At 35.3% G+C, this 24,819-nt stretch overlaps 2 protein-coding genes and 1 pseudogene across 2 annotated transcripts; all 3 read right to left on the reverse strand.

Moving 5' to 3' along the window:
- Nucleotides 1-6,762: 6,762 nt before the first annotated feature.
- On the reverse strand, nucleotides 6,763-9,620 carry LOC137814061 (disease resistance protein RGA2-like). The gene has a single exon (XM_068616597.1). The coding sequence runs from the start codon at nucleotides 9,499-9,501 to the stop codon at nucleotides 6,919-6,921; it is 2,583 nt and encodes an 860-aa protein (XP_068472698.1). The 5' UTR covers nucleotides 9,502-9,620; the 3' UTR covers nucleotides 6,763-6,918.
- A 7,099-nt stretch (nucleotides 9,621-16,719) lies between these two features.
- On the reverse strand, nucleotides 16,720-18,086 carry LOC137815996 (uncharacterized). Its single transcript, XM_068619102.1, has 3 exons — nucleotides 17,950-18,086; nucleotides 17,518-17,767; nucleotides 16,720-17,058 (listed from the first exon to the last, which is right to left on the reverse strand). Exons 1-3 carry the CDS (start codon nucleotides 18,084-18,086, stop codon nucleotides 16,720-16,722), a joined length of 726 nt encoding a protein of 241 aa, XP_068475203.1.
- A 3,277-nt stretch (nucleotides 18,087-21,363) lies between these two features.
- On the reverse strand, nucleotides 21,364-22,836 carry LOC137815997 (disease resistance protein RGA2-like; annotated as a pseudogene).
- Nucleotides 22,837-24,819: the final 1,983 nt, after the last annotated feature.

A 24,819-nucleotide genomic window follows, 5' to 3' on the forward strand; every position in this document is an offset into this window, starting at 1 on the left:
TCTAGGAGATAGATGTTGTTTACCCTTTTTCCAGTGAACAGCACCTTACCAGAATTTTCATTTGAAATTGTACAAGTGTTGGCTTCGAAATTGACCTTGTATCCCTTGTCACACTGTTGGTTAATGCTTAGAAGACTATGTTTTATCCCTTCAACATATAGGACATTCTCAATAGTGGTTGAGTCTTTAGTACCAACATCTTCTCTTCCAAGAATTTTTCCTCTATTGTTATCTCCATATGTGACATGCCCTTCAGCTTTGAGTTTCAGATTTATGAACTGAGTCACATCACCAGTCATGTGCTTTGAGCAGCCACTGTCTAGATACCACTGGTTTTTCTTGCTGTTTTTCTGCAACAAAACAAATTTAGCACATATGGTACCCCTTTAGTGTAGGGTCCAGCATGATTAAGACCTTTCCTTAGGAAGCCATTTGGCCAATCCTTTAGGAACAAGGTACCTCCTAGCTTTACATGTTCTAGATACATGACCAGATTTCATACAATAAAAGCATGTTGCAGTATGCATTGTTTTTGAATCACTAAAAGAGGAAAAACCTGTTTTGGAAGGAACAAAGAAACTGGGCAGCTTTTTCACATTACTTTTCATTCCAGGATTATATCCTAGACCATTTTTATTGAAAACAGCATTTTGTGAACCTAATAAGGTTTCAAGATTTTCTCTTCCTTTAGTGAAGTTTGAAAGCGTTTTTAACAAATATTCAACCTGTTTTTCCAGCTTTTTACAATTATCACAGGTTTTAATTGATGCATGCAGACATGTTAATTCAAGGCTAACCAATTCAGTTTTAGCTTTGTGCAGTTCTTCTTCAAGAGCTTTGACCTTAGGTTCAAGTACCCTATTTATTCTATTCAATCTGTTGCACATTATAGCCAACCTGTTTGCTTCATCATGTGTTTCCTTAAAAGCTATTAACAGTTGATCATAGTTTTCAGAATCAGTGGAAAAATCACTTACTGAGTCAGAGTTGGATCCTTCATCATTCACCATGAAGCACAAATTTGCTTCTTCACTTTCAGTTGAGGAATTACTGGATGAGGATACATCATTTTCTTCCCATGAGATGTATGCTCTTCTTCCTTTGCCTTTGTCACTTTTCTTGCTTGCTGATTTTTCTTTATTTTGATTGTTTGGACAATCAGCTTTTATATGACCTGGTTTACCACATCCAAAGCACATGTAATTTGAAGAATTTGAATCATTAGGTTGTTTGGAGTACCTCTTTCTTTGTTGAGTTATGTCACGGTTTTTCTTTCTAAGAAACCTGCTGAATTTTCTGGTGAGCAGACTCACGGTCTCATCATGTTCAGGATCACCTTCTTCCTCACTTGTATCATGTTCCATGGTAGTTTTCAGAGCAATTCCTTTGGCCTTCTTCTCCACTGTTTCTTGTTCTTTCAATCTTTTCAGCTCTATTTCATGCTCTATCAGCTTTCCAAAAAGTGCAGCAGTGGACATCTTGGATAAATCTCTGGATTCTGAGATTGCTGTTACCTTAGGCTGCCAGCTCCTATCAAGGCATTTTAGTACCTTTATGTTAAGCTCTTCCTTGTCAAAGACTTTACCAAGGCCAGTGAGGTGATTTACAATGTGTGTAAATCGTTTCTGCACATTTGCAATACTTTCTTCAGATTGCATTCTGAACAGCTCGTACTCCTGAATTAGTGAGTGCTTCCTTGCCCGTTTCACATCATCAGTCCCTTCATGAGTTACCTCTAGTACATCCCACATCTCTGTGGCTGAGTTACATTGAGAAACTCTAAAGAACTCATCCATATTCAGTGCAGAGGTGATGATATTCTTAGCTAACGAGTCATATTGGGCCTTCTTCTTCTCGGTTTCACTCCATTCAGACCAAGGCTTCTTTATTGTTTCCTCTTTGACAACCTGCATAGGTATAAAAGGTCCACTGACCACTGATCCCAGATTCCCATATCAATAGACTACATAAAGATCTTCATCCTGATTTTCCAGAAAGCATAGTTAACACCACCAAACATAGGAGGTCTATTAATAGACGCACCTTTAGCAAAAGGCATTTTAAACTCAGACATCATGCATACACTAGAGCAAAATACAAGCCCTAGCTCTTGATACCAATTGTTGGGTCTATTAGTGTCTAAGTTTAAGAGGGGAGGGGTGAATTGAGCTTATAAAATTTTCGCAAGAACACACAATTTTCAGTATACCAGAGGCAAAAAGAACAGATTGTTTTTACATGAAACAGATTGATTCTTCAGAGCAGTCTAGCACAATTTGAATTTGTTCAATATAAAATTGTGATCAATAGAGAATTATACCAGAATCAGATTAGCTGAATATTATGAGGATGAAGGATACAGCTATGCTTAGAAATCAAACAAATTTACTCAACACAAGGTTTTAAGGAGAATGATTCTTTCTCAGATTTTAATGATTAGACTATTTGTTCACAGATCACTTAGACCATCATATACAACTGTCTTGTTTGTGATTAGAGAACTTTAACAAATCAGGAAGAACAGTTTTTACTTAAACCCAGAATTAACAGATTCAATTTCAAAAGAACAGATTTAGTTCTTGACAGAATTAAGCAAAACCAGAAATGAGTGCAGGGATGAGAAGAAAAGGCAAACAAGTTTTTATATTGGTTCACTCATACAGAGCTACGTCCAGTCTCACCTTACCCCAAGGTGGAATCCACTAAAAACAGTACCAATTACTTACAAACACAGCAGTTCTTGAACACTACAAGAACAACACAATCAATGCTGAAAAGCCCTATTTCACCACACCTTGCACTCCAAGAAACCCTATCAAGGAGTGACTAACACTTACACCTTTACAAACCAGAATAAAGGAAAGATTACACCTGAAAAGAAGATGCAAGAACTCAAAACCAGTAGTTCAATTTGCTGCAGAACTGCACCAGCACCTTCACCAAGATCAAAGGTTTCCTAGAACAAGCACACTTGAAAATCTCTTTGGAAAACCTTTTGAAAAATCTTTCAATCCTTCTTCTCACATTGAAAATGTTTGATCTCTGTCAAAAACGTAATTGCTCAGCACCTTTTCATGTGAGAGAGACTTTTCTTTATATAGAAAACAGTTTCTAACTTCTTTTCAAAAAAACAGTTGAAAAGCAGTTATGAAAACAACAGATTCATTTTTGAACTTAACAGATTTATTTTGTGAAAACCGCCAACTCAGCTAACAGAAATAACTGTCTGAGTTGTACCTTTGGTGCCCTAACTAACTTGTGAAAAACTTTTCAGCTAACCAAAGAACAAACCTGTTCTTTCACAGTGAAACGGATTAAACGATAGCAAATAGGCCAGCTCAACTTTAACTGAAATAACTAACTAAGCTTTACCTGTGGTGCCTTAACAGAATTTTAGAAAAGCCTTTTAACAGAGAAGAAATAAACCGATTCTTTCTCCATAAAACAGATTTATTTGTGTACTGATTTAAAACTTTTAAGAGCACTTTAAAAAGCTTTTCAAAAACCATTTAACCACATCATGTGCTTGATCTAGGCTTGGTTAGGCATCTAGGATAGATCATGTAGCAAAAGGCAACCTTACACAATTGCAAGCCTACATACAAGATCATCTAAACCTATTACAAACTTTACAACAAACTAGCTATTTTTCTACATCAAACACTCACTAACACTAGGTAGAAAAGAGGCTTCATCCATCTTCAACACTCCAGACTGTCTTTGAATCAGGGGCAAAAGGTAGAAAAGGTTGGCGTTTGGGATGATTCGGTTTGGCGATGGTGCTTAAGGTGGAGGCGTGCAAGATTCGAGAGCTTTGAGAGCTTCCATCTATTCCAGGTTAGTAATAAACAAAATATGGTCTGGAAAGGGGTTTGGACAATAGTTGTTAGGTGTATTTGGGATCAAAGGATTGCGGTGGTGTTTAAGCAAGGTGTAGTAGATGCAGAAGAGATGTTCCAAAAGGCTCAAATTAAATCTTGGCTATGGATGAAGCATAAAATCTCTTTCAATTACTTCCTAGTGGATTGGATCCTGAACCCAATGACTTGCATTAAAAGTTTCAAGTGACTGGGATAGGAAGGTGCCATGTTATGGCGAGGGAGGTAGGAGGTGCTGCAGGTGGGCGTGGAGTGATCTAATGCTCTGGAGGGTGAAGGAAAGATGTTGGTGTGACGGTGATGCAGCAGAAGTTTCGCTACATCGAGTTAGAAGGCTTAGTAATCCTATTTTCATGTAGGAAGCCCATGGAATGGTGTAGTCTCTTTGGTAGATAGAGTGGCAAGACTTCTCTAGTGACAAGTTTAGTAATCTGTGATACTTGGACTGTGATGGCTCATTCCTGTGATGGACCCGATGGAGCAGGGTGGATGAAGAACAAAGAAGATGGTTTATGTAGACGAAACAGACTTTGATTGTGTGAATTGGACACCAATACATTGTAGTTTATACAACTATTACATGTTGTTGCATGGTGCATAGGAGCTCTTGATGCCATGGATCATCTTTGACTGTCTGATGTTAGTAAACCAAAGATGGCTTAGGTTTCGCCCCAACTCTGACCCAGATTTGTGAGAAGCAGTCAATAAGATTTTCTGTTGCTGCAGCAGCTCGTAGTCGGGTGAATTGATCTATAAAAGGAGCGGGCCTTTGGACAGGTTGTGTCTGGTGCAAGATGATGAAGTTGTGCTGTGTTATAACCTGCAGTATGACTCCTATACCATTTTTGTTGGGAGGTTGGTATTGCTCTGGTGGGGAGTATGCGCCTGTTTCGCAACAATAAGCCAAGTCTCTAGTAGACTTAGGTAGGGTATCTTGGGGCTGCAACAGAGGTCCTGCAGTCATGGGGCAGCACCTACAAGGCGCCTTCTTAATCGTGCGACTCTCCCCTCAAAATAAAGAGATGTAGAGGGAAAGTCACATCAACATATGTTATTTTCTAATTTACCCTCATTCATCTGCAAGGGTTTTATATTAAAAAACAATATAAGATCTGATATATTTTTTAATTTTTATAATTCATGTTTAATATTTTAAGAAATTATTTGAAGTTTTCTTTTTATTTAATTTGTTGAATACATTTTTTTTTCTAATTATAATTTTTAAATTATATCTATTTATATTTAATATATATATATATATATATATATATATTTTTTAATTTTAATTTTAAATCTACGAAATATGTTAAAATTGTTTATTTTTAAACAAAAATAACTCATTCCATTATTAAAAAATTTTAATAGTCAAGGATAAATTTGTAAAGTAACATTTAACAATTAAAAAAAAAAAACTTTCTCACAACAATCTTATCACTCACAAACTTCCATAAACTTTCCTCACACATCTAGTCTAACATATCCCAATCCAAACAACCTCACTTTCTTCACACTTTGTTCTCATATCCTCACACATTCACTCCCTCAAATCCTCTCACATCCATTCCCTAATCCAAACACATACTAAATAACAACAATCATCTTCATCTGTCATCACATGAAAAAGTATTATTAAAAAAAGTATATATAAAAATATGGAGAGACTAAACCAAAATTCATATATTAACAAAAATGATAAATAAATAGATTATACCTATTCATAAAGAATTCTAAAAACAAACTAGATGAAAGTCTATTATACCAATGAAATGATTGATATATTAATAATCATAATAATAATAATATTATTATTATTATTATTGATTATTCGGTCGGATGGGTATCTTGACAATAAGTATCATGTACTATAATATAATTTTATTCGGAAGCAACATAGTAACTGATATTTATTATGACAACTATTTAAACATTTTTTTGAATCAACATACTAAACGAAAAAGAATTGTTATAAAATAAATTATCTATAATAAATCAAAATGGAGATAGTCAATTTGAAGGAAATATTTCTTATACACTGAAAACAACAGTTGATCGTATTAAAACCTGAACTACATGATCGATTAATTATTTGAAATGGAAATATATTGATAGATTATGGTTTGATATTTTAAATTTTTTTTTTTTTAAAGTGTGAATTTAAAGTTTTATTTTTATTTTTTAAGAAAAATGTTATGTTGATTGAAATTTGAATTAAAAAAATTAAATAAATATAATAATAATAATGAAAGTAATGTTTCTACTAAATAATTGAATATAAAAAACAATCCAGACCATTATAATATAGTAAAATTTTAAAAGATGGTGTTACAACTTTATTTTTGTTTAATAATGTAGTATTGTTGCAATTTTTTAAATTATATTTTGATAACAATTATATATGATTATGTATGTGGAATAAAAAGATTTCTGTTCTTCTTATTGTAATTAGAAAAAAAATGATTGCAAACATAATACCCCAAATTAATTAAAATAAATAAATTCTTCAAATTGGAGTTAGAAAAGTGATTGCTAACACCAAACTGGGGAAGTAAGGTTTGTTTCATTAGAATTCACTATTTTTAAGAACAATCTATGGTTTATAATAAACTTAAGTGTGAAGTACCACACTATAAATAGAAAAACTCCCACAAATTTAATTCTCCTCAGTACAGAATTTTGTTTCAGTGGATAAATCCGACTAAATCTACAATTAAAAAACAAAACAAATATTTCAGTATTACACACAACTGTGATGGAGCTTCTAAGTTAAAAAGTCTTTTGGTAGATAAAAACTCAAATGTATTTTCACAGACAAAAGAGTGTGTAATAAAAGATGTATGATCAAACAAATGATCCAATGCAATTTCATGTGAAAAGAAAGTTTAAACACATTAAAATAACTATCAAATGCAAAGTCTTCATTAAGAAAAATACTTCCAGAAAAAAATAAACAAAAACAATAAACAATAAACACACTTCAAGGCTTAGCTGTCTCCTTAATGCATTCCTCTTCGTCTTGCTCTTCCTTTGATTCTTCTCAGGCTTATGGTTCATCAATGACAATGTTTTTTATGTGTGAAATTTTGGGCCAAAACTCCCCAACATGGGGTTGATATTTTTCACATAAGTCAGGACAACCTTGAATTATCAAAGTTTCAATTGTAGTAAGGTAATGGATGTTATCGGGGAGAGATACCAAATTTGGACAAGACTTTATAAAAAGTGTTTTCAGGTCAATCAGAGTTGTTAACCAATCTGGAAGTGTTTCAATATTATCACAATTTTCAACTACCAAGCACTGTAAGGAGTTGGCAACTTCTTTAAGCCATTTAGGCAAGGCCACCAACTGTGATAAATTTGAAAATCGAACAGATTTTAACTTTAGCTTGTGGCTTTGTTCTTCAAAGTGGTTGCCCTTCCACAGTTCCAAGTCCAAATTATCGCAGGATTCAACACTCAATGTTTCTAATTCAGGAAAAAATTTACCATCCAGCCGAAAAGACATTAGACTCTGACAATGATAAATACTCAATACTTTAAGAATAGGGAATTTCACACCTCCAAAGATAGACTCCAAATTAGGGCTTAATGTAATAGACAGATTTGCAAGATTGCCCAGACTAGCAATGTCATTGTCAGGCAAAATAGATTGCTTAGTACTGAACTCTAAATGACGGAGACTGATCAACTTTCTTAATCCTTTGGGCATTGCTTCCAGCTCTTTGCATTCCTCAAGCTTCAACACTTGCAGACTTTGCAGCTTGCAAATAGACTCCGGGAGTCTCTTAATGTTGAGATTTTGGCTAATGTCCAAATATCTCAAATGTTTCAACTTAGCAATGGTACGGGGCAAAGTCTCCATTGTCGAAGCCCATAAATTCAAAACTCGCAAATATTTGAACTTTGACACACAAGTATTTATTAAAGCTTCACTGTTGATTTCTTTTGAACCGTATCGAAACAGTATGGTTCTCATAGCTACCGATTTTTTGTGGTATAAATTGTTAAACAAACTGCTTTCAGCAAAAGACAGATGCCGAACATTATCTGGAATATTTTGAATATTGGAACTTACATATAGACAGTCATCCTTTGCAACAAATAGAGCGAGATCATGCACCAAATCATGTATTGTAAAACTATAAACCGTGCCAAAGTTTGTAAAATCTTGAAGAAAAGATCTTGACAAAAGTTCATGCAAATATTTATTGGCCACATCTTCAAGTGTTCTGTTCTTTTTTGGTACTGCAATGAGTCCAAGTGCCCCCCAAAGCGAACTTATTTCATAACTATTAATTTCGTAATCCTTTGGGAAAAGGGAAAACATTGCAAAACATTGTCTCAAATAGGACGGCATAAAATCATAACTTAATTTAAGGGCAGGTAAAATGTCATCCTTTTCGTGAGGCAAATTCCAAATTTCATTCTCACTCACATATTCCCATTCACTGGCCTCAAACTTCGAGAATAATAAACTGCCTAATGTTCTCACTGCCAATGGGACCCCTCTGCTTTTTTTCACAATTTCTCTCCCAATATTTACTAGGTGATCATGCTTTTCCTCTTCTCCTTCTTTAAATGCCCATTTGACAAAGAGAGACAATGAATCCTCCTCAGAAAGACCTTCTAAAATGTGAGAGGGAACTGAACCCATCATGGAAGCAATTGAATGACTACGTGTGGTCACAAGGATTTTACTTCCTGCTGCACTTACTTGGATTAAATTCCTCAGCTCAACCCATTTAACACGATCTTCGTTCCATACATCGTCTAAGACGAGTAAGAATTTTTTACCGGAAATTTTGTTTTTCAGCTGATTTTGCAGTTGCTCCAGATCCAACATGTTCAAGTTTTGTTGGTGAGGAGGAGCATATTGATCATTGGCTGAATTGATGATTTTGATAATGAGTTGTTTAATGTCAAAGTCATCAGAAACACACACCCACATCTTCAACGGAAAACACTCCTGGATCCTGCTGTCATTGAACACAAACTTTGCAAGCGTAGTCTTTCCCAAGCCTCCCATCCCCACAAGAGGGATAACAGAAAGACTTGTATCACCATCATTAGAATTTTGCAGTATCAAAAGATCTATGATCTTTTCTTTATCCTGTTTCCTTCCTATCACATCTGAATCACTCACACGGGAATGTGTCATATCTCTCCGATGCACAACACGTGTGTCAACATCAGTTATTTGAAGACTAAATTTGTGCCTATCAGCTGCAACCTTGTCTAGTCTGTTGCTGATATCTTTAATTTGTTGAGCCATTTTGTAACGAAAGAGAAGTGGATTAGAGCTTGAGAAGAAGTGACTTACCTTGTCTTTGGTGGTACCGTGAGCTTTGACCACTTTGTTTCGCAGTGTTTGGCACTCAAATTCATCCAAAAGATCTTCGGCATCGGAGAAGACAATTTTGAGCTGAGTGAGCCATTCGCGCAGCTGATGGTTGTGCTCCTGCTTTTGCTGAGCATCTAACAACACAGCCTTGACTAAAGAGAGAGTCTTTGTAAGGTCTGGAAGATTGTCATATAAACCCACCAATCGAGAAGCTTCTTGAAAAGCATGAGAAGCAATCTTTGTTATGAGTGACTCTGCGATGGTGAAGAGAAATGATTCGGCCATAGTTATCTGAAATTCAAACAGCAGAGGAGAGGAGAGGATGAGATGGAAAGGCAAAAGAAAGTAAACTTTGTTGATGAGAGAGTGTTTGCCCAATGGATTGCAGAACTATTTAATAAGTAATGCCACTTGCTTTGCCGCCATCTTTTTTATATATAATGTTGAAAGACGAAGAAGACTATGAAGTATTAAATATTTTCTTCCACGTCAGAAGATGCCCATTGGATTCCCGAACTGCTGAATAAAACATTAATGCCACCTGCTACCATCTTTTTTACATAAAATACTGAAAGACGAAGAAGACTACGAAGTATTAAATTTTTTTCTTCCACGTCACACATGTCATCTTCCACACTCAGAAATTCGAAAGAGGGAAAAAACGAAAAAAAAACTATTTGTTAACAAAACATTTAGACTCGATAAGAAACAAATGAGAAGAGTTAAATAATTTTTATTACGCATAAGAACATATATTGTTTTGCAGGAGTTAAAATATAACTGGAGGGCATATGAATATCTATCCAATTTGACATCATTCAAACAATTTTATAATATATTTTAAATTAAAATTGTGTCAAAACATATTTGTAATATATTTGGAGGGGTTAATTTAGAAGGGTTGTTGAATACGTCTTGCATCTAGTCTTAATGTTATCTAACAAGCTTCTTTGATTGTCTTTTGCACAGCCGTTATATATATATATATATATATATATATATATATATATATATATTCGTTTGTCTACAATGTGTCTTAAGTGCTGATTCTTAAGCTATTAGATTATTACTTCATTTTAAGTATTTTGTTATTCTCTTATAGAATTAGTTGCGTAATAATTAGTTTATATTAGTCTTATTAATGTAAATTCCATCTTATGGGCTTGTATAAAAGAAACTAAAGGAATTAACTGAAATTTAAGAGTTTTTTTGTTAGGAATTTCAATTAAGCAAAATAGTATAATTTCATATATACTCGAAATAGAATGAACTTGATGTTTCATTCTCTCCTCACACGATTTTCTATTCGAATTCACTTGCTCGCTTCATTCTTGTTCGTTCATCACTGACTCACTCGGCATTTACTCGCGCCACTTTTTCCTTGTACATTATCTCTTTCTTTGTGTGCACTATCTCCTTTTTAAAATGTTTTCCAAATTTTGCTAACCTGCTTTAAGCAAAAGATGCCCAATATTATCTGGAATATTTTGGATGTTGGAACATGGAGAGACTTATCCTTTGCAACAAATATTCTAAACGTTGGAATATGTGACAGTAGTCCTGAAATCTACCGCATATTGGTTACAAGGTTCACTTGTGAAATAACTACAACAATTCTATCTTTCCTTACGACTATTTTTTTAGGAATATTTTCGTTGTTGACCCTATGTTTGTACTGATATGCATGATAACCTGACCTCCCACCGATAAAGCAAGTTCCATTCTTCTTGAAGAAGGGGTTAGATCCATTGGGATGAGATTTTTTTTCTTGTACCTTTTTGGATTTGGTTTGTCTTTTACCATACTTTTTGTTCTCGTCGGCTCAAAGTCGGTCGGAATCTGGGTGAGCTCCTAGTGGTCTCCCTTCAAGCTCTAGTGATTCAACCTTCACGAAACGAGAGGAGTTCCTCCTGCAGAAAATACTCCGACACTCAAGTCAGTAAGAGCATAAAATTCTATGTATATAGTGAATGTAATGCTAAATTTCGAGTTAAGATACTCCCTGTGAATGGTTATCTATTTATAAGCCTTCATGGGCTTGGATCTTTGTCACTGGTTTCTTCAGGTTTTAATGTGTCATATTATAGTATCTTTTCATCAAATCTGAATATCGTGTATATATATAAATCAGAGTATTCTGTAATATAATTGGAGCATTTATGTAATATAATAAGGGGTATTGCGTAAGTAAATTAGAACATTTATGCAATATAATCAGGGACATTGTGCAGATAAATCAAAGCATTCAAAGAGGTCGGGATATTGTGCATTAAAAACACATTAATTATGTTGTGACGAGATTGCTTATTCCTGACATTATTTTAACAAGATCACCGAATTGGGCATAGGCCCACTTTACTGCGTTTTGGGTCTGTTCAATTGGCCTTATCGTGATACCTAATGAGTCGGTCTACTCGATCCAATTCCTAGCAGTCTCGAGATGGTATAGAGAATGGAGAAGGTCGTCATGCTTGGCTTAGACCTCAAGCTACCAGAATGGAGAAGGTTGTCATGCTCGGCTTAGACCTCGAGCTGCCAAAATGGAGGAGCCAATAGAGATGGTTTTATTATGTCAGATATTTAATCTAGTATCTGGAGCACAGAATATAGAAAATAGATTCTAAAAATTCGAATACTAAATATTTAGACCCTTTTAAGCCCTTTTGCTGGATTGTTGGTCTGCAGAATGAATCCAATAAGGCGGCATGCTCGACCTGGACCTCGAGCTACTAGAATGGAGGAGGTCGGCATGCTCAGCCTAGACCTCGAGCTTCCAGAAGGGAGAAGGTCGACATGTTTGGTTCTCTCACTATTTAGGCCGATATGGAATACATCTGACTTGGACTTTGATCAGTATGTGTCCGATCAAATCTGGGACGGAACATAGCCTCCCAGCCTTGAGCCGAGCGAGTGAGGTGAAAAGGCTTGTAAAAAACATTTGCGGCTAAGTCCGACCGTTCAATACATTTTTCTTGAAGAGTAGTATACGTTTTTATGTGAGAAAGGTCAAGTTAAAATCAAACCTGAGCTTTGATGTGTGCGAGCATTTGTTGAAGTCATTTGCGGTTAAGCTCGAATGCTTGTTGAATCTACCTTTGAAAAACATTATACTTTTAAGCAATAAATGGCCTATCCTTTGGGGAGGGTGTGGGTTCGATCGGGCAGCTTGGTTCTGAGCTGATTCTGAGTTGCTTCGAAGCTACAACTGATCGCAGACTCTCAGGTCCGATGTAAGTGCAACTAGACTTTGTTCTGAATTGCGGTTAAGTGCAGACTCATTGGGTCCAATGTAGATTGTACATGAAACTGGTTTTTATTCCCAGTTGCTTGCCGATCGTGGACTCACGAGTCCAATGTAGATGTAGAGGCAATTGAATTTTATTCCCAGTTGCTTATCGATCGCAGACTCCTGGGTCCGATGTAGAGGCAACTAGTTTTTGTTCCGAGTTGCTTGTCGATCGCGGATTCCCGGGTCCGATGTAGAGGCAACTGGTTTTTTTTCTGAGTTGCTTGTCAATCACGGACTCCTGTGTCCGATGTAAAGACAACTGGTTTTGATTGATTATTTGTATTGTTTTTTTGTTTCTAATTCTTGATCTAGAATCTTACTTCTGACAACGCGGTGCACTTGCCGTAAAAAGTCATCAGACTACTATATCTATCTCATGGGTAAGGTGGGAGAAACTGTGTTATCCTAAGGAGGAGGGTGGACTGGGAATTAAAGATATACGAAAGTTCAACGTTGCTCTTCTGGCCAAGTGGAAATGACGTCTTTTGTCTGAAGAAAAAAGGAGATGGAAGGAGGTACTGATATCTAAATATGGCATGGACTTAGATCACTGTCAATCAAATGTGAAAAGCCAATCCTGGTGGTGGAGAGACTTATCTAAAGTATGCGGGGAGGGAGAAGGAGTAGGATGGTTTCAAGCAATAATAGAATGGAAAGTGGGAGTTGGAGACAAAGTCAGATTCTGGGAAGACGCGTGGGTAAGCAGTAACAACTTCAAAACAATGTTTCTGAGGTTGTATTCAATTTCTTCGAACCAAAGAAAAAAGGTGGGAGAGATAGGGGAGTGGGCAGAATCAATATGGCAATGGAGGTTGAGGTGGAGACGAGACATGTTTGAGTGGGAAAATGCAAAAAGAGAAAAGTTGTTGGGGGCTCTAAATCAGGTTATTTTGAATAAGGAGGTGAATGACTTACAAGTGTGGGGAGGCGATGCATCAAGACAATTCACTGTGAAATCAACTTATGGGTGCTTATCAAATCATGTCAATGGTGATAATAATGAGTATTTCAAGCAACTTTGGAAGGTTAAAGCATTGCCTAATGTGATCACCACTGCATGCATGGTTTTGCTCATCTACATGTGCTCTTTGCCAAAATGCAGATGAAACATCTCAACATCTCTTTTTAGAATGTGCTATCTCTCAACGTGTGTGGTATCTATGTTATAGGTGGATTGGTATTATTTTCGTCCAACATAAGGATTTTTCGTCCAACATAAGGATCTGAAACGCACTTTGAGAGTTTTCACCTAACTCATTAATAACAAACAAAACTTGATATGGAAAGGTCGTTGGACAGCTGTGATGAGCTGTGATGAGGTGTATTTGGGAACAAAGAAATTGTGTAGTCTTTAATCAGGGAGTAGCCGATTCGGAAGAAATCTAGCATTTGGCACAACTGAAAACTTGGCTTTGACTGAAACATAGGATGAATTCCTTTGTTCATTCTTTCTCAGACGGGTATCTGAATCCCCTCCTGTCTATTAAAAGCTATAAATAAAGAGGGAGGGGTAAAGTGAAGGCTGTTACTCTCCTATGAAGTTGAAGGTAGTGTGAAGGAAGGAGAGTGAGAATTGGAATGGTGGCAGATTAAACACTTAACATTACAATGGTGTTTGGCTAAAAGAAGAGGAATCATGGTTTGTTTGGTTTTTGCTGAAATGCAGGAAAATCAGGTTTATATTCTGCTTCACCTCTGGTGTTGTTCTGCTGTGGCACTTTTAAATTGACAATATCATCCAGAATTGGTAGAGAACCTGTAGGTGGTGCTCTATGGGGCGTTTGTGCTGAATTAGGTTGGTGAAGGCAATTTGAAGGCTAAGCTATGAAGAAGGGAGTCATCATAGAAGAAGAGGTTGGAGGCGCAGGGTAGACCATAATGTAGTAGCTGATGCAGAACCACTCGGTGCGTATGTGGTTGACGTGCACGTGCGCAATGTAGTGGAAACTCAAGAACTCCGTTCTTGTGAATCACTGAAATAATTTAGCTCAGTGCGTATGCTGCCAAGCTTTTTTAGAGCCATTGGAACAAAGCCTTTGTTGGGTGCTGTTGGAAGAAATAGTAGGATGTTGCTGTTTTTGGAAGTTTGGGGATTAAAGATGAAATCCACACACTTAAGGATGAAGACTCAAGTCTTTCAAGGTGGAGTAGAGAAGAATTTCATGGAATTGGAGCTAGAAGGATTGGAGTAATTGGAGAGTCAATTCTTGGTTGTAAGCCCTCGCGGTCCAATTTCTGAGAACCAAGCAGCATTTATCTTCAATTCAGAATTTGGTGCAGCCACAATTCTGCATAATTTTCATGCACAAATGTGGCATAAGTGATGTATATCAGCTGCTTAATTGCGGTATAATGGAGGAGCATAGGCAATGGTGTTTAATTATAGAGCATTTGATGCATATGTGAAACAGAACCGGTGTGTAGCGTCTGTGTGTGCCTAATTTGTGAATGCTGGTAAACGCACATTAAAGACACCTAGTAGGCTATTATTTATTTGTGAAGCAGAACTGTTCTGCCGTGTTTTGTGTGCCTAATATCTCTGTTATGGCCAATTGTGTAGTTCCTTATGAGTTGGTGGAAGTGTAAGAATGGATTTTATCTTAAGAACTCTATGCTCATAATTAGTAAGGAGTTCTTGATTTTTGTGTACCGATTGAAACATTCTAAAATATCTTTTTCTAATTTATTTAATTTTTTACTAATAAAGAAAACCTGCTTTTGAATAAAAAAAACTAAGATTTTAATATGATATCTGATTGTGCTCATATTGTAATATACAATTAATTGTTTAGAACATTATAACATTTTTTTATCTTACGATTTAAAATATTTTCCTAATTAACAAGTTATATGAAATTATTCATAGATATTTTTGGACATGTGTTTTATTGTTCCGTATTATTTTGAAAACTGTACGTATTGGACTTAATCAGCTGATCATGAAATATTCATTCCCTTTAAATGGTAGAATTTAATAGCTTTATATAGTTAGAATTTAATAATAATAAGTAGAAGAAAAATAATTATTAATTTAAAATAATAAGTAGAAGAAAAATATTACTAATAATAATATGTGTTTTTATAATAATAATTATTATTATTAATATTCTTCTTGTTAATAATAATAATACAATTATTATTATATTATTATTAATATTATTATTTATTATTAATGATAATAATATGGTTATTATAATAATTCCTATTATTAATCAGTAATAATAATATTAATAATGATAATGATAATAACAATAATAATACTCATAATCTTAATAATAATAATAAGAAGAAGAATAATAATTAAAGAAACAAAATTATCTAGTGTAGGTTTTATGTTTATTCACATACATGACTGTTTTTTTATCAGCAAAAAAATAAAGGTATTTTAAGGATACTTCAACCTTTATACAAGAGGTGCAGACAAAACAAACCGGTAACATCCTTTACCTATAAACAAAATTGTGATTCCCTACCTCACTACTAACCTTTATATTTTTTTATGGACCACATACAAACCAAAGGTTCAAAACACCAATCAGAGTAAGAAAAATATGTTAAGCGTACCTTCGATGTCATCCATGACCAAACCTTGAACTACGTCATCGAGAAAATTTCCAAGTGATCTATCCGCCCATTCCTGAAGATCTTCTTATTTCTATGCTTCAACATTTCTCCTATAACTGTTATCCACACACAACCAAATTCGATTAACATCTACACTTTCCTCAATTAGCCTAAATTGAGGAACAATGCATTTTTGGCTCCTGATGTGCTAACGATATCAGTCCCACCCACTTGTAACACTTAGGCCATACAAGACAGGAAACTCTGCATGTACATAAGAGATGAGACGTGGTTTCCTTGACCTCCTCACACATATTACAAACACTACTTTCCATACTTATCCTCCTTTTCACTAGATTTTGTTTAGATGTTATTTTATCCTCTAACACCCTCCAAGCTATTAACTGCACTGATGGTTGAGCCTTAATCCTCCAAAACTCCTTGTACATAACAACTTCTTCATCCTGGCCTTCACCACGTAAAACTCTGTAAGCCGATTAAACTATAAATAATGTATCAACACTTACTTTCCAAACCCACTTATCCTCCTTTTCTTCATTTATGCTCTTTGTATCCAACATCCTAGCCAACTCTTGCTCTAAATGCTTTTCCCAATCAAACAGGCTCCTTCTCCATCCTAAACTCCAAACTCAGTCTAGATTATTATTCCAACCTCCTGCCTGCCTCAACTTAGCTTCTCTGCAAGAAGAGATTGAGAATAGCCTTCGAGATTTTTCTCTCAGAGTTACATTTCCCAACCATCTATCTTCCCACAAACTAATCTCTCTTTTGTTCTCGATATCCCATACAATGTTGTCCTCAAAATTTCCTTTCCATCCCTGGAACCTCCAGACCTCCTTCAAATCCTTCCACCACAAGGAGTCAGACCTCGTAGCCTCTTGAGCCCTAAGATTTCTCCACCCACCATACTTCAAAACCACAACCTCCTTGGTCATTTTCCTCCGTGCCCAGCTGCCAAATCCACTTCCCTAAAAGAGCGCCAGATTGAACTTTCTGAAATCTCTATCATTCCAGCTCACCCTCTCCCTTTGATTCATACACCTTTTCCACGAGGCCCAAGCTATTTTCCTGCCTTCCATGCCCCAACCCCATAGGAAGTCCCTCTGCAATCTCTCCACCTCCTTTACCACCACGGACGACATTTTGTATATCGACAGATAAAACAAAGGTAGAGAGGAAAGTACCAATTTGATCAAACATAAGCAGTCTGTCATTGAAATGAACTTACCTTTCCATCTTCCTAACCTGCTTCTCACTCTCTCCACCACCCATTCCCAGAAGGTTCTTCTTTTATGGCATCCCCCAATGAGCAACCCCAGGTATTTAAAGGGAGTTCTCATTACTTCACAATTCAAGATAGTTACGCAACACTGTAACATCTGCTGACTACAGCCCACCCCACCTATATTGCTCTTCAGATAGCTTACCTTTAAACCGGATACCAGTTTGAAACAGTTAAGCATTGCCTTGATTGAAAACACACTTTGAGGATTTGCTTCACAAAAGAAAAGAGTGTTGTTCGCATACTGAAGCATATTCACCTTGACAAGCTCATCACCAATGGACACACTTTCCAGCAACTCTTTCTCCACAGCTTTCCTAATCACTCCAGCTACGCCCTCTGCTACAATCAGAAAGAGAAACGACGTTAATGGATCTTCTTGTCTCAATCCCCTCCTAGGTTTGAACTTTTGAGTAAGACTTCCATTAACTAACACGGAGATCGACGAAGATTGAAGGCACAGTCTTATCCAACCAATCCAACGCTCACAAAAGCAAGCCTTTGAAGCATATAATAAATAAAGTCCTAATTAACTGAGTCATAAGCCTTCTCATAGTCAACCTTGAAAAAGATGCACCTTATCTTTTTCCTCTTCATTTCTTCCAACATTTCGTTAGCCACCAATACACTATCTATTAAACCCCTCCTCTCCAGAAAAGCAGATTGCCTGACATCTATGACTTTGTGTAATACCTTCTTCAGCCTCAAGAACATGATTTTAGCAACTATTTTGTACAAGCAACCCACCAAGGAAATCAATCTAAATTCATTTAGAAACTAGAGGTTATCCACTTTAGGGACTAGATATATAAAAGATATGTTCGTCCCCCTTGGTCATCTCCAGTCTCCTCACACCGCTTTTATGATATCTGACTTGATTTCTTCCCAGCAGAACTTTATAAAATCGAAATTGAACCCATCGGGGCCCGAACTCTTCGAACACTCACAGCTCCACACTGCACTCTTTATTTCCTCCTCTGTAATTCTTACTATCAACCTCTGATTATCCTCATTTGAGATGTAGGTGAATTCTGCATTGTCAATCCTAACCTGTTGTCAAGCCCCTCTGCTGAACCACTCTTTAAAGAACTCTTTAACCTTCTCCTTTATCGCCACTTGATCGTCAAACCACTGGTCGTTTTCTCTCAGCCCACTAATTCCATTACTAGACCTCCTCCACTTTATTACTGAGTGAAGGTACCTAGTATTCAAATCCCTCTGCTTTAGCTATCTCTGGCGCGCCTTCTGTTGAAATAGAATTTCCTACCTGTGACTATTCCTTCTTTGTTCTGCCAGAAGTAGTCTCCTTTCCTCCCTATCTTCCTCCTTGAGGTCGCTCTCGTCATCCCTCACATCCAGTTCTTGAATTCTCCTCTGAATATCTTCCCCTCCTTATTTATATCCCCAAAAACATCACTATTCTACACCTTTAGATCTGACATCTTCCACGGACATGACTTTGATTCCTTGCAATACTAGATTGTTGACTCCTAAACTAATTTTTGATACCATTAATAATTATATTAAAAAAAATAAAAATTATTATAATAAATAAAAAATATTTTAAAAATAATGATATTTTACCATTACAAACATATTAGATGCACAAGTTTGTGATTTTTAGCTATGTCTAGATTATCAAAGGATTTTTAGCCGTCGATAATTTGATAGTCATTATTTTTTTTAACTTGATATTTTTGTGGTCATTGCACAAAAACTAAACACTTTGATCACTAAACATATATTATATCATTAAAAAAATCATTAAATAAAAATTAATTTTAGAGACCAAAATAATTAGTAATTATATTGACTAAATTAGAGATCATTTTATAAAGTAAAAAATTATTGATACATAAAGTAGTTTGTATTATTAAATAAAAATTTATAAAGTAGTTTCTAAATTAGTATCTAACCATTAGCTACAAAGGTTTTAACTACTAACTACTTATGTTCTAAATTAGTCTCTATTAGTCATTTAGAGACTAATTTAGAATCTAAAATATTAGTAGCTAAAACTTTGGTAGCTAATTTAGATATCAATTTAGAAACTATTTTATAATATTTTATTAATAATAGAAACCACTTTAGATACCAATAAGATTTTAGTTTATAAAATAGTATCTAATTTAGTCGATATAGTGACTAATTATTTTTTGTTTCTAAATTTGGTTACTATTTAATGATTTTCTTGTATGCACAAGTTTCTAATTCTACTATATTTCCTATTTTATATAATTTAGGTATAGTTTTTTTTTTTTGTCTCTACATTAAGGACCAATACTTAATTTACTATAGTGATTTTTAAAAAAACATAATTTGGTCATAAGGTTTTTTAAAAAGTATGCAATTCCGGCACTTATGTTAAATTGACATGGACGGTGTTCAGTGGTGATGATGTGACACACAAAATGACACTGTTATGCACATATGGACTTCATGTGTGTCGTCCACCTATCTAGTCTCTCTTTTTCCTCAACATCGTGTTTGTTTCTGCCTTCTGCATCCTGGACAACTCCTTGTATCCATTTTATCGTATTTTCCGTTAACTACCCGATCACAACGGAGTATGGTGGTAGGATGCCCAAATTGTTCCTTTGGATTTCGAAGTTGGGTGCGATGCAGATGTTGAAGGAGGCTACGCAGTAACGACGTCGAGAACACTGCTAAATACATTAAGTTGTCATAAAAGTTCTGTGTACTCGGTGCCACCACCCGCGTGGCCTCCCAGGTGGTCATTGAGTTGATTAGAGGACTTGTGTAGGGCATAAGAGAAAGCGTGGGGAATATTCTGGTGTAGAACTTTTCCAGAAAATATCACTCCCCTTGAGCGTCTGCATCGCAGCCAACTTCGAAATCCAAAGGAGCAGTTTGGGCATCCTACCACCGTACTCTATTGCAATCCGGCAATCAACGGAAAAGGCAGGGAGGATCTCGACAACGATGGCGATGGAACAAATAAGTGTGACGAACGTGGAACTTCCAGGAACTAAAAGGCATGAGCAAATAAATGTCGTTGAGGAACAAGAGAGACTGGACAGGTGGAGGACACATGTGGATTCCATGTGTGCATAACATTGTCATTCTTTGTATCACATCATAACCAGCTAACATCATTCATGTAAATCTATCAAAATCGATCAAATATTTCGTAGCAAAAACCTTAGTTTAAACCTTAGTTGTTAATTAGATACCAATTTAAAAACTATTTAACAATAATAGAAACTAATTTAGAAATCAAATTATTTTTAATCTCTAAAACGGTCTCTAATTTAATCACTATAACAACTAATTATTTTTTGTCTCTAAAAATTTGTTTCTATTTCATGATTTTTTTGTAGTATTGGACTAAATTTTATTTTTTTAAATCACTATATTAAATTGATTATTGACCCTTAAAAAAATATAATTATACCTATAATTTAATACTAATAAATTTATTTTACATTTGTACATAGCCATGTAAGTTCATTTGAGGTTGCGAGGATTTTACATATAAAAGGTACAAATATTGATATAAGTTATTTACATAATTATTCAATTGTAATTTATAAAGTATAGTATTTTTATTATTATCTAAATTTAACTTTTTCCGCTGACATTAACAAGACTCACGAGTGTAGATATGTAGAAATTATATAATGAGACACATTCACACAATTATATTTGTTAAAATTTTGAATATATAAATATTGAGTGAGTCATTCTAATAGAAGTAATAGAAAACACTTGAATAGAGCCTATTTTTTTTTCAACAATAAATTAATTAAATTTAAAAGAGACACGTAAGAGGTGTCCAACCCTTATACAAAGAACTAGAGAGCCTCATATATTTAAGTATTTTTCTCAGTTATAGTTTTATATAAATGTACATGAAAATGTTACATTTGACCTCCTTATATACGTTTATCATTATATGAATATTGGTACGATTTATACAGTTAATTTGTGTTTATTTACTTTAATACAAAATTTTAAATTTTAATTTAAGTTAAGAATAATATTTTAATTTTAGTAATGTTTCACCGTTGACTTCTGCTGCACCATTTGGAAACAGTATGGTTCTAACAGCAACCAATTTTTTGTTGTATAAATTGGTAAACAGATTGCTTTCAGCAAAAGACACATGCCGAACATTATCTAGAATATTTTGAATACTGGAACTTACATGTACACACTCATCCTTTGCAACAAATAGAGCGAGATCATGCACCAAATCATGTATTCTAAAATTATGAACAGCGCCAAAGTTTTTAAAATCTTGAAGAAAAGATCTGGATAGAAGTTCATGCAAATATTGATTGGCCACATCTTCAAGTGTCCTGTTCTCTTTTGGTGGTGCAATGAGTCCAAGAGCCCCCCAAAGCGCACTAATTTCATAATTATCGAATGTGTAATCCTTTGGGTAAAGGGAAAACATTGCAAGACATTGCCTCAAATAGGACGGCATGAGATCATAACTTAATTTAAGGGCAGGTAAAATGTCATCCTTTTTCTGAGGCAAATTCCAAATTTCATTCTCACTCACATATTCCCATTCATTGGCCTCAAATTTCGAGAATAGTAGACTACCTAATGTTCTCACTGCAAAAGGAACCCCCTTGCATCTTTTCACAATTTCCCTCCCAATATTTACTAAGTGAGGATGTTTTTCCTCTTCTTCTTTAAATGCCCACTTGACAAACAGAGACAATGAATCCTCCTCAGAAAGACCTTCTAAAGTATGAGAGGGAACTGTGCCCATCATGGAAGCAATTGAATGACTACGTGTGGTCACTAAAATTTTACTTCCTGATACACTTACTTGGATTAAATTCCGCAGCTCAACCCATTTAACACGGTTTTCGTTCCATACATCGTCTAAGACGAGTAAGAATTTTTTGACCGGAAAGTTTGGTGGTGAGTTGATTTTGCAGTTGTTCCAAATCCAACATGTTCAAATTCTGTTGGTTAGGAGGAGCATCTTGATCATTGATAGAATTGATGATTTTGATAATGAGTTGTTTAATGTCAAAGTCATAAGAAACACACCCACATCTTCAATGGAAAATACTCCTGGATCCTGCTGTCGTTGAACACAAACTTTGCAAGCGTAGTCTTTCCCAAGCCTCTAATCCCCACAACAGGGATAACAGAAAGACTTGTATCATCATCATTAGAATTCTGCGGCTTATAAAATGAATTGTCTACAAGTTTATATTATGTGGCTTAAGTGCTTATTCATTTTATATATCAACTAATATTCATTTTATATTTATAAAAAGAAATATTACATAATCAAATTCATAGAAGACACAAGAAGCAAAGATAGAGAAAGAAAGAAATTTAACTAATAATTCTTTTAAAAGATCATTTTAAGAACAATTTAGACTAAAAATCACTAGTACAAAATTTTAAAAAGGTGACCTCAAACAAAGACAGTTTTTATAAAACTATCGTTAACAACGGTTGTCCTGTGAACCATCGCAATATGTCTATTTGATCCTGAAATAACGACGGTTGCTCTGTGAACCGTCGTTATATGTATTGTTCAGAGGTATACAACGATTGTCACTCCACGCCTTGTTGCCTACATTATAGCTTGGCAACTCATTCCAAGAGGTACAAATCATGTTGTTTTGCATGAAGAAGATTTAATCCTTCTATATTGCATCATGAACCAGATTAAGGTAAACTGGGTTTTCATTATCAATGAACACATGCTGAAATCCAAAAGGTTGGCTGATTATCGCTTTCCCTATGCTATACTTGTTTCCAAATTGATTGATTACTTTGGTGTTGATGTTACAAATGAGAGAAACGACCCTATCAAAGCTGTTAGTGAGATTGACAATTCAACTCTCACAAAAATGAGATTCCACAAAATTGAGGACAAGTGGGTTGTTCTCTGATGACTTTTTACGGCAAGTGCACCGCTTTGTCAGAAGTAATAATTGTCCCTAAGGACGGATATCGATCCCACAAGGAACAGTGAATTATCAAGTACAATAATCGCTAAATATAAAAACAGAACAACAATTAAAAGAGTTTTGAATTAATTGCGGTGGCACTGATCAATAAGAAAACAAACAAAGAATTAGTTGTTTCAATTGGAAAAATAAGGATTAGTTTCATCTCTCTCACTCTCAAGTATTTTGATTAGCATGTCAATATTAAGTTCTTTGATTGAAATTGATGCCCGTATAAAAATCATTTATATCGATTCCTCGCATATAAAATCCTTAAGAATGTCTCCTAATTATCGATCCCTCGCATAATTATAAGAACAACTTAGAAGGAAGCTCAGACGCTTAATAGCAATTAACATTTCGAGTCTATTCCTAGCACTCAAATATGTTAAGTATTGTTGTTTAGGTCCGAACCCTAAAAATACCTCCCGGTCAGATTTAAGATTCTCAATTTGTCACGGAAAATTAAAAGTAAAACAACAATACCAATAATCAATCAAGAACTGAATATTAATATATAAAATATCACCTCAATACATAAGAGTTTGAGCAGATTACTCCCAATCCCAAAGGGTAGAATTAGCCACGCATACTTCTATCACCTTCCATTCTCCCAATTGGGTTACAATTCACTCTATGGTGTTTTCCTCTCAATCTGGCACCCTAAGGTTGAGCCTCTAGCCCTCTATTTATCCTAGTTTTCTAGGGTTAGGTTGTTTATTGTGTCGCGCTAATGGGCTAAATGATAAAACATAAAAAGGCCCAATCTTTCTTTGCATCTTTTTCCATTCTGGGACCTTCTATCTTTATCTTTTTAGCTCAAATCATTCATCTTTAATCCAAATCTCCAATCTTCCTTAGAAATATGCAATTAACACCAAATTTGGGAATAAAATACTCTTATTCAAATAAATATCATAAAAAATGTAAAAAGGTATAAATTCATAAATTAGGGATTATTTTATATGTAAATTAGCAATAAATCCTCATAAGTGCCTATATTTTAATATGAAGTATTACTGAAATTAGACACTTATCATTCTCAAAGGCAAGAACTCTCAAGCAGAACACGGAGCCTCAAACCTCAACAATGAAGATGAGGATGAAGTAGTTCCCATGGAGGATGACACTGTCCAAGCTGCAGAACACTCGTGTTATGTTCTCCATCACTCCTATGGTCAAGAGTAATCTGCTCAACATGCTGGAAATTAAAGGGCAAGCTCTCCATCTGCAGAAATCAGAGGAGACTCACCTGCTCCCCAATCAGGGCATGAAGAAGCTGCTGCAACTCATCTAGATGACATTGTGGCCTATCAAACTCCAGAATACCATGGTGAACCTTTATCAATGTTTGAAAGGCAAGTTCTGCATCGCCTTGATGTCATGACAGCAGAACAGAGGGCATATTTTGAGACTACTCAAGCAAGGTTTCAACACCTTGATGATCAAATTGAAGGGGTTCAAGTGCAGCTTGCAGAGTTATACTACAAGGATCAGTA

Source organism: Phaseolus vulgaris, chromosome 1 (assembly GCF_000499845.2).
Source record: "Phaseolus vulgaris cultivar G19833 chromosome 1, P. vulgaris v2.0, whole genome shotgun sequence".
In the NCBI taxonomy this organism is placed as follows: domain Eukaryota; kingdom Viridiplantae; phylum Streptophyta; class Magnoliopsida; order Fabales; family Fabaceae; genus Phaseolus; species Phaseolus vulgaris.

Coding starts and splice junctions, on each gene's coding strand:
- LOC137815996 (XM_068619102.1), bottom strand. CDS start 18,086: ATGTTCTTGAGGCTGAAGAAGGTATTACACAAAGTCATAGATGTCAGG. Junction 17,768..17,949: donor ATGAAGAGGAAAAAGATAAG/GTGCATCTTTTT, acceptor GTTCAAACCTAG/GAGGGGATTGAGACAAGAAG. Junction 17,059..17,517: donor AACTGGTATCCGGTTTAAAG/GTAAGCTATCTG, acceptor GCGCTCTTTTAG/GGAAGTGGATTTGGCAGCTG.
- LOC137814061 (XM_068616597.1), bottom strand. CDS start 9,501: ATGGCCGAATCATTTCTCTTCACCATCGCAGAGTCACTCATAACAAAG.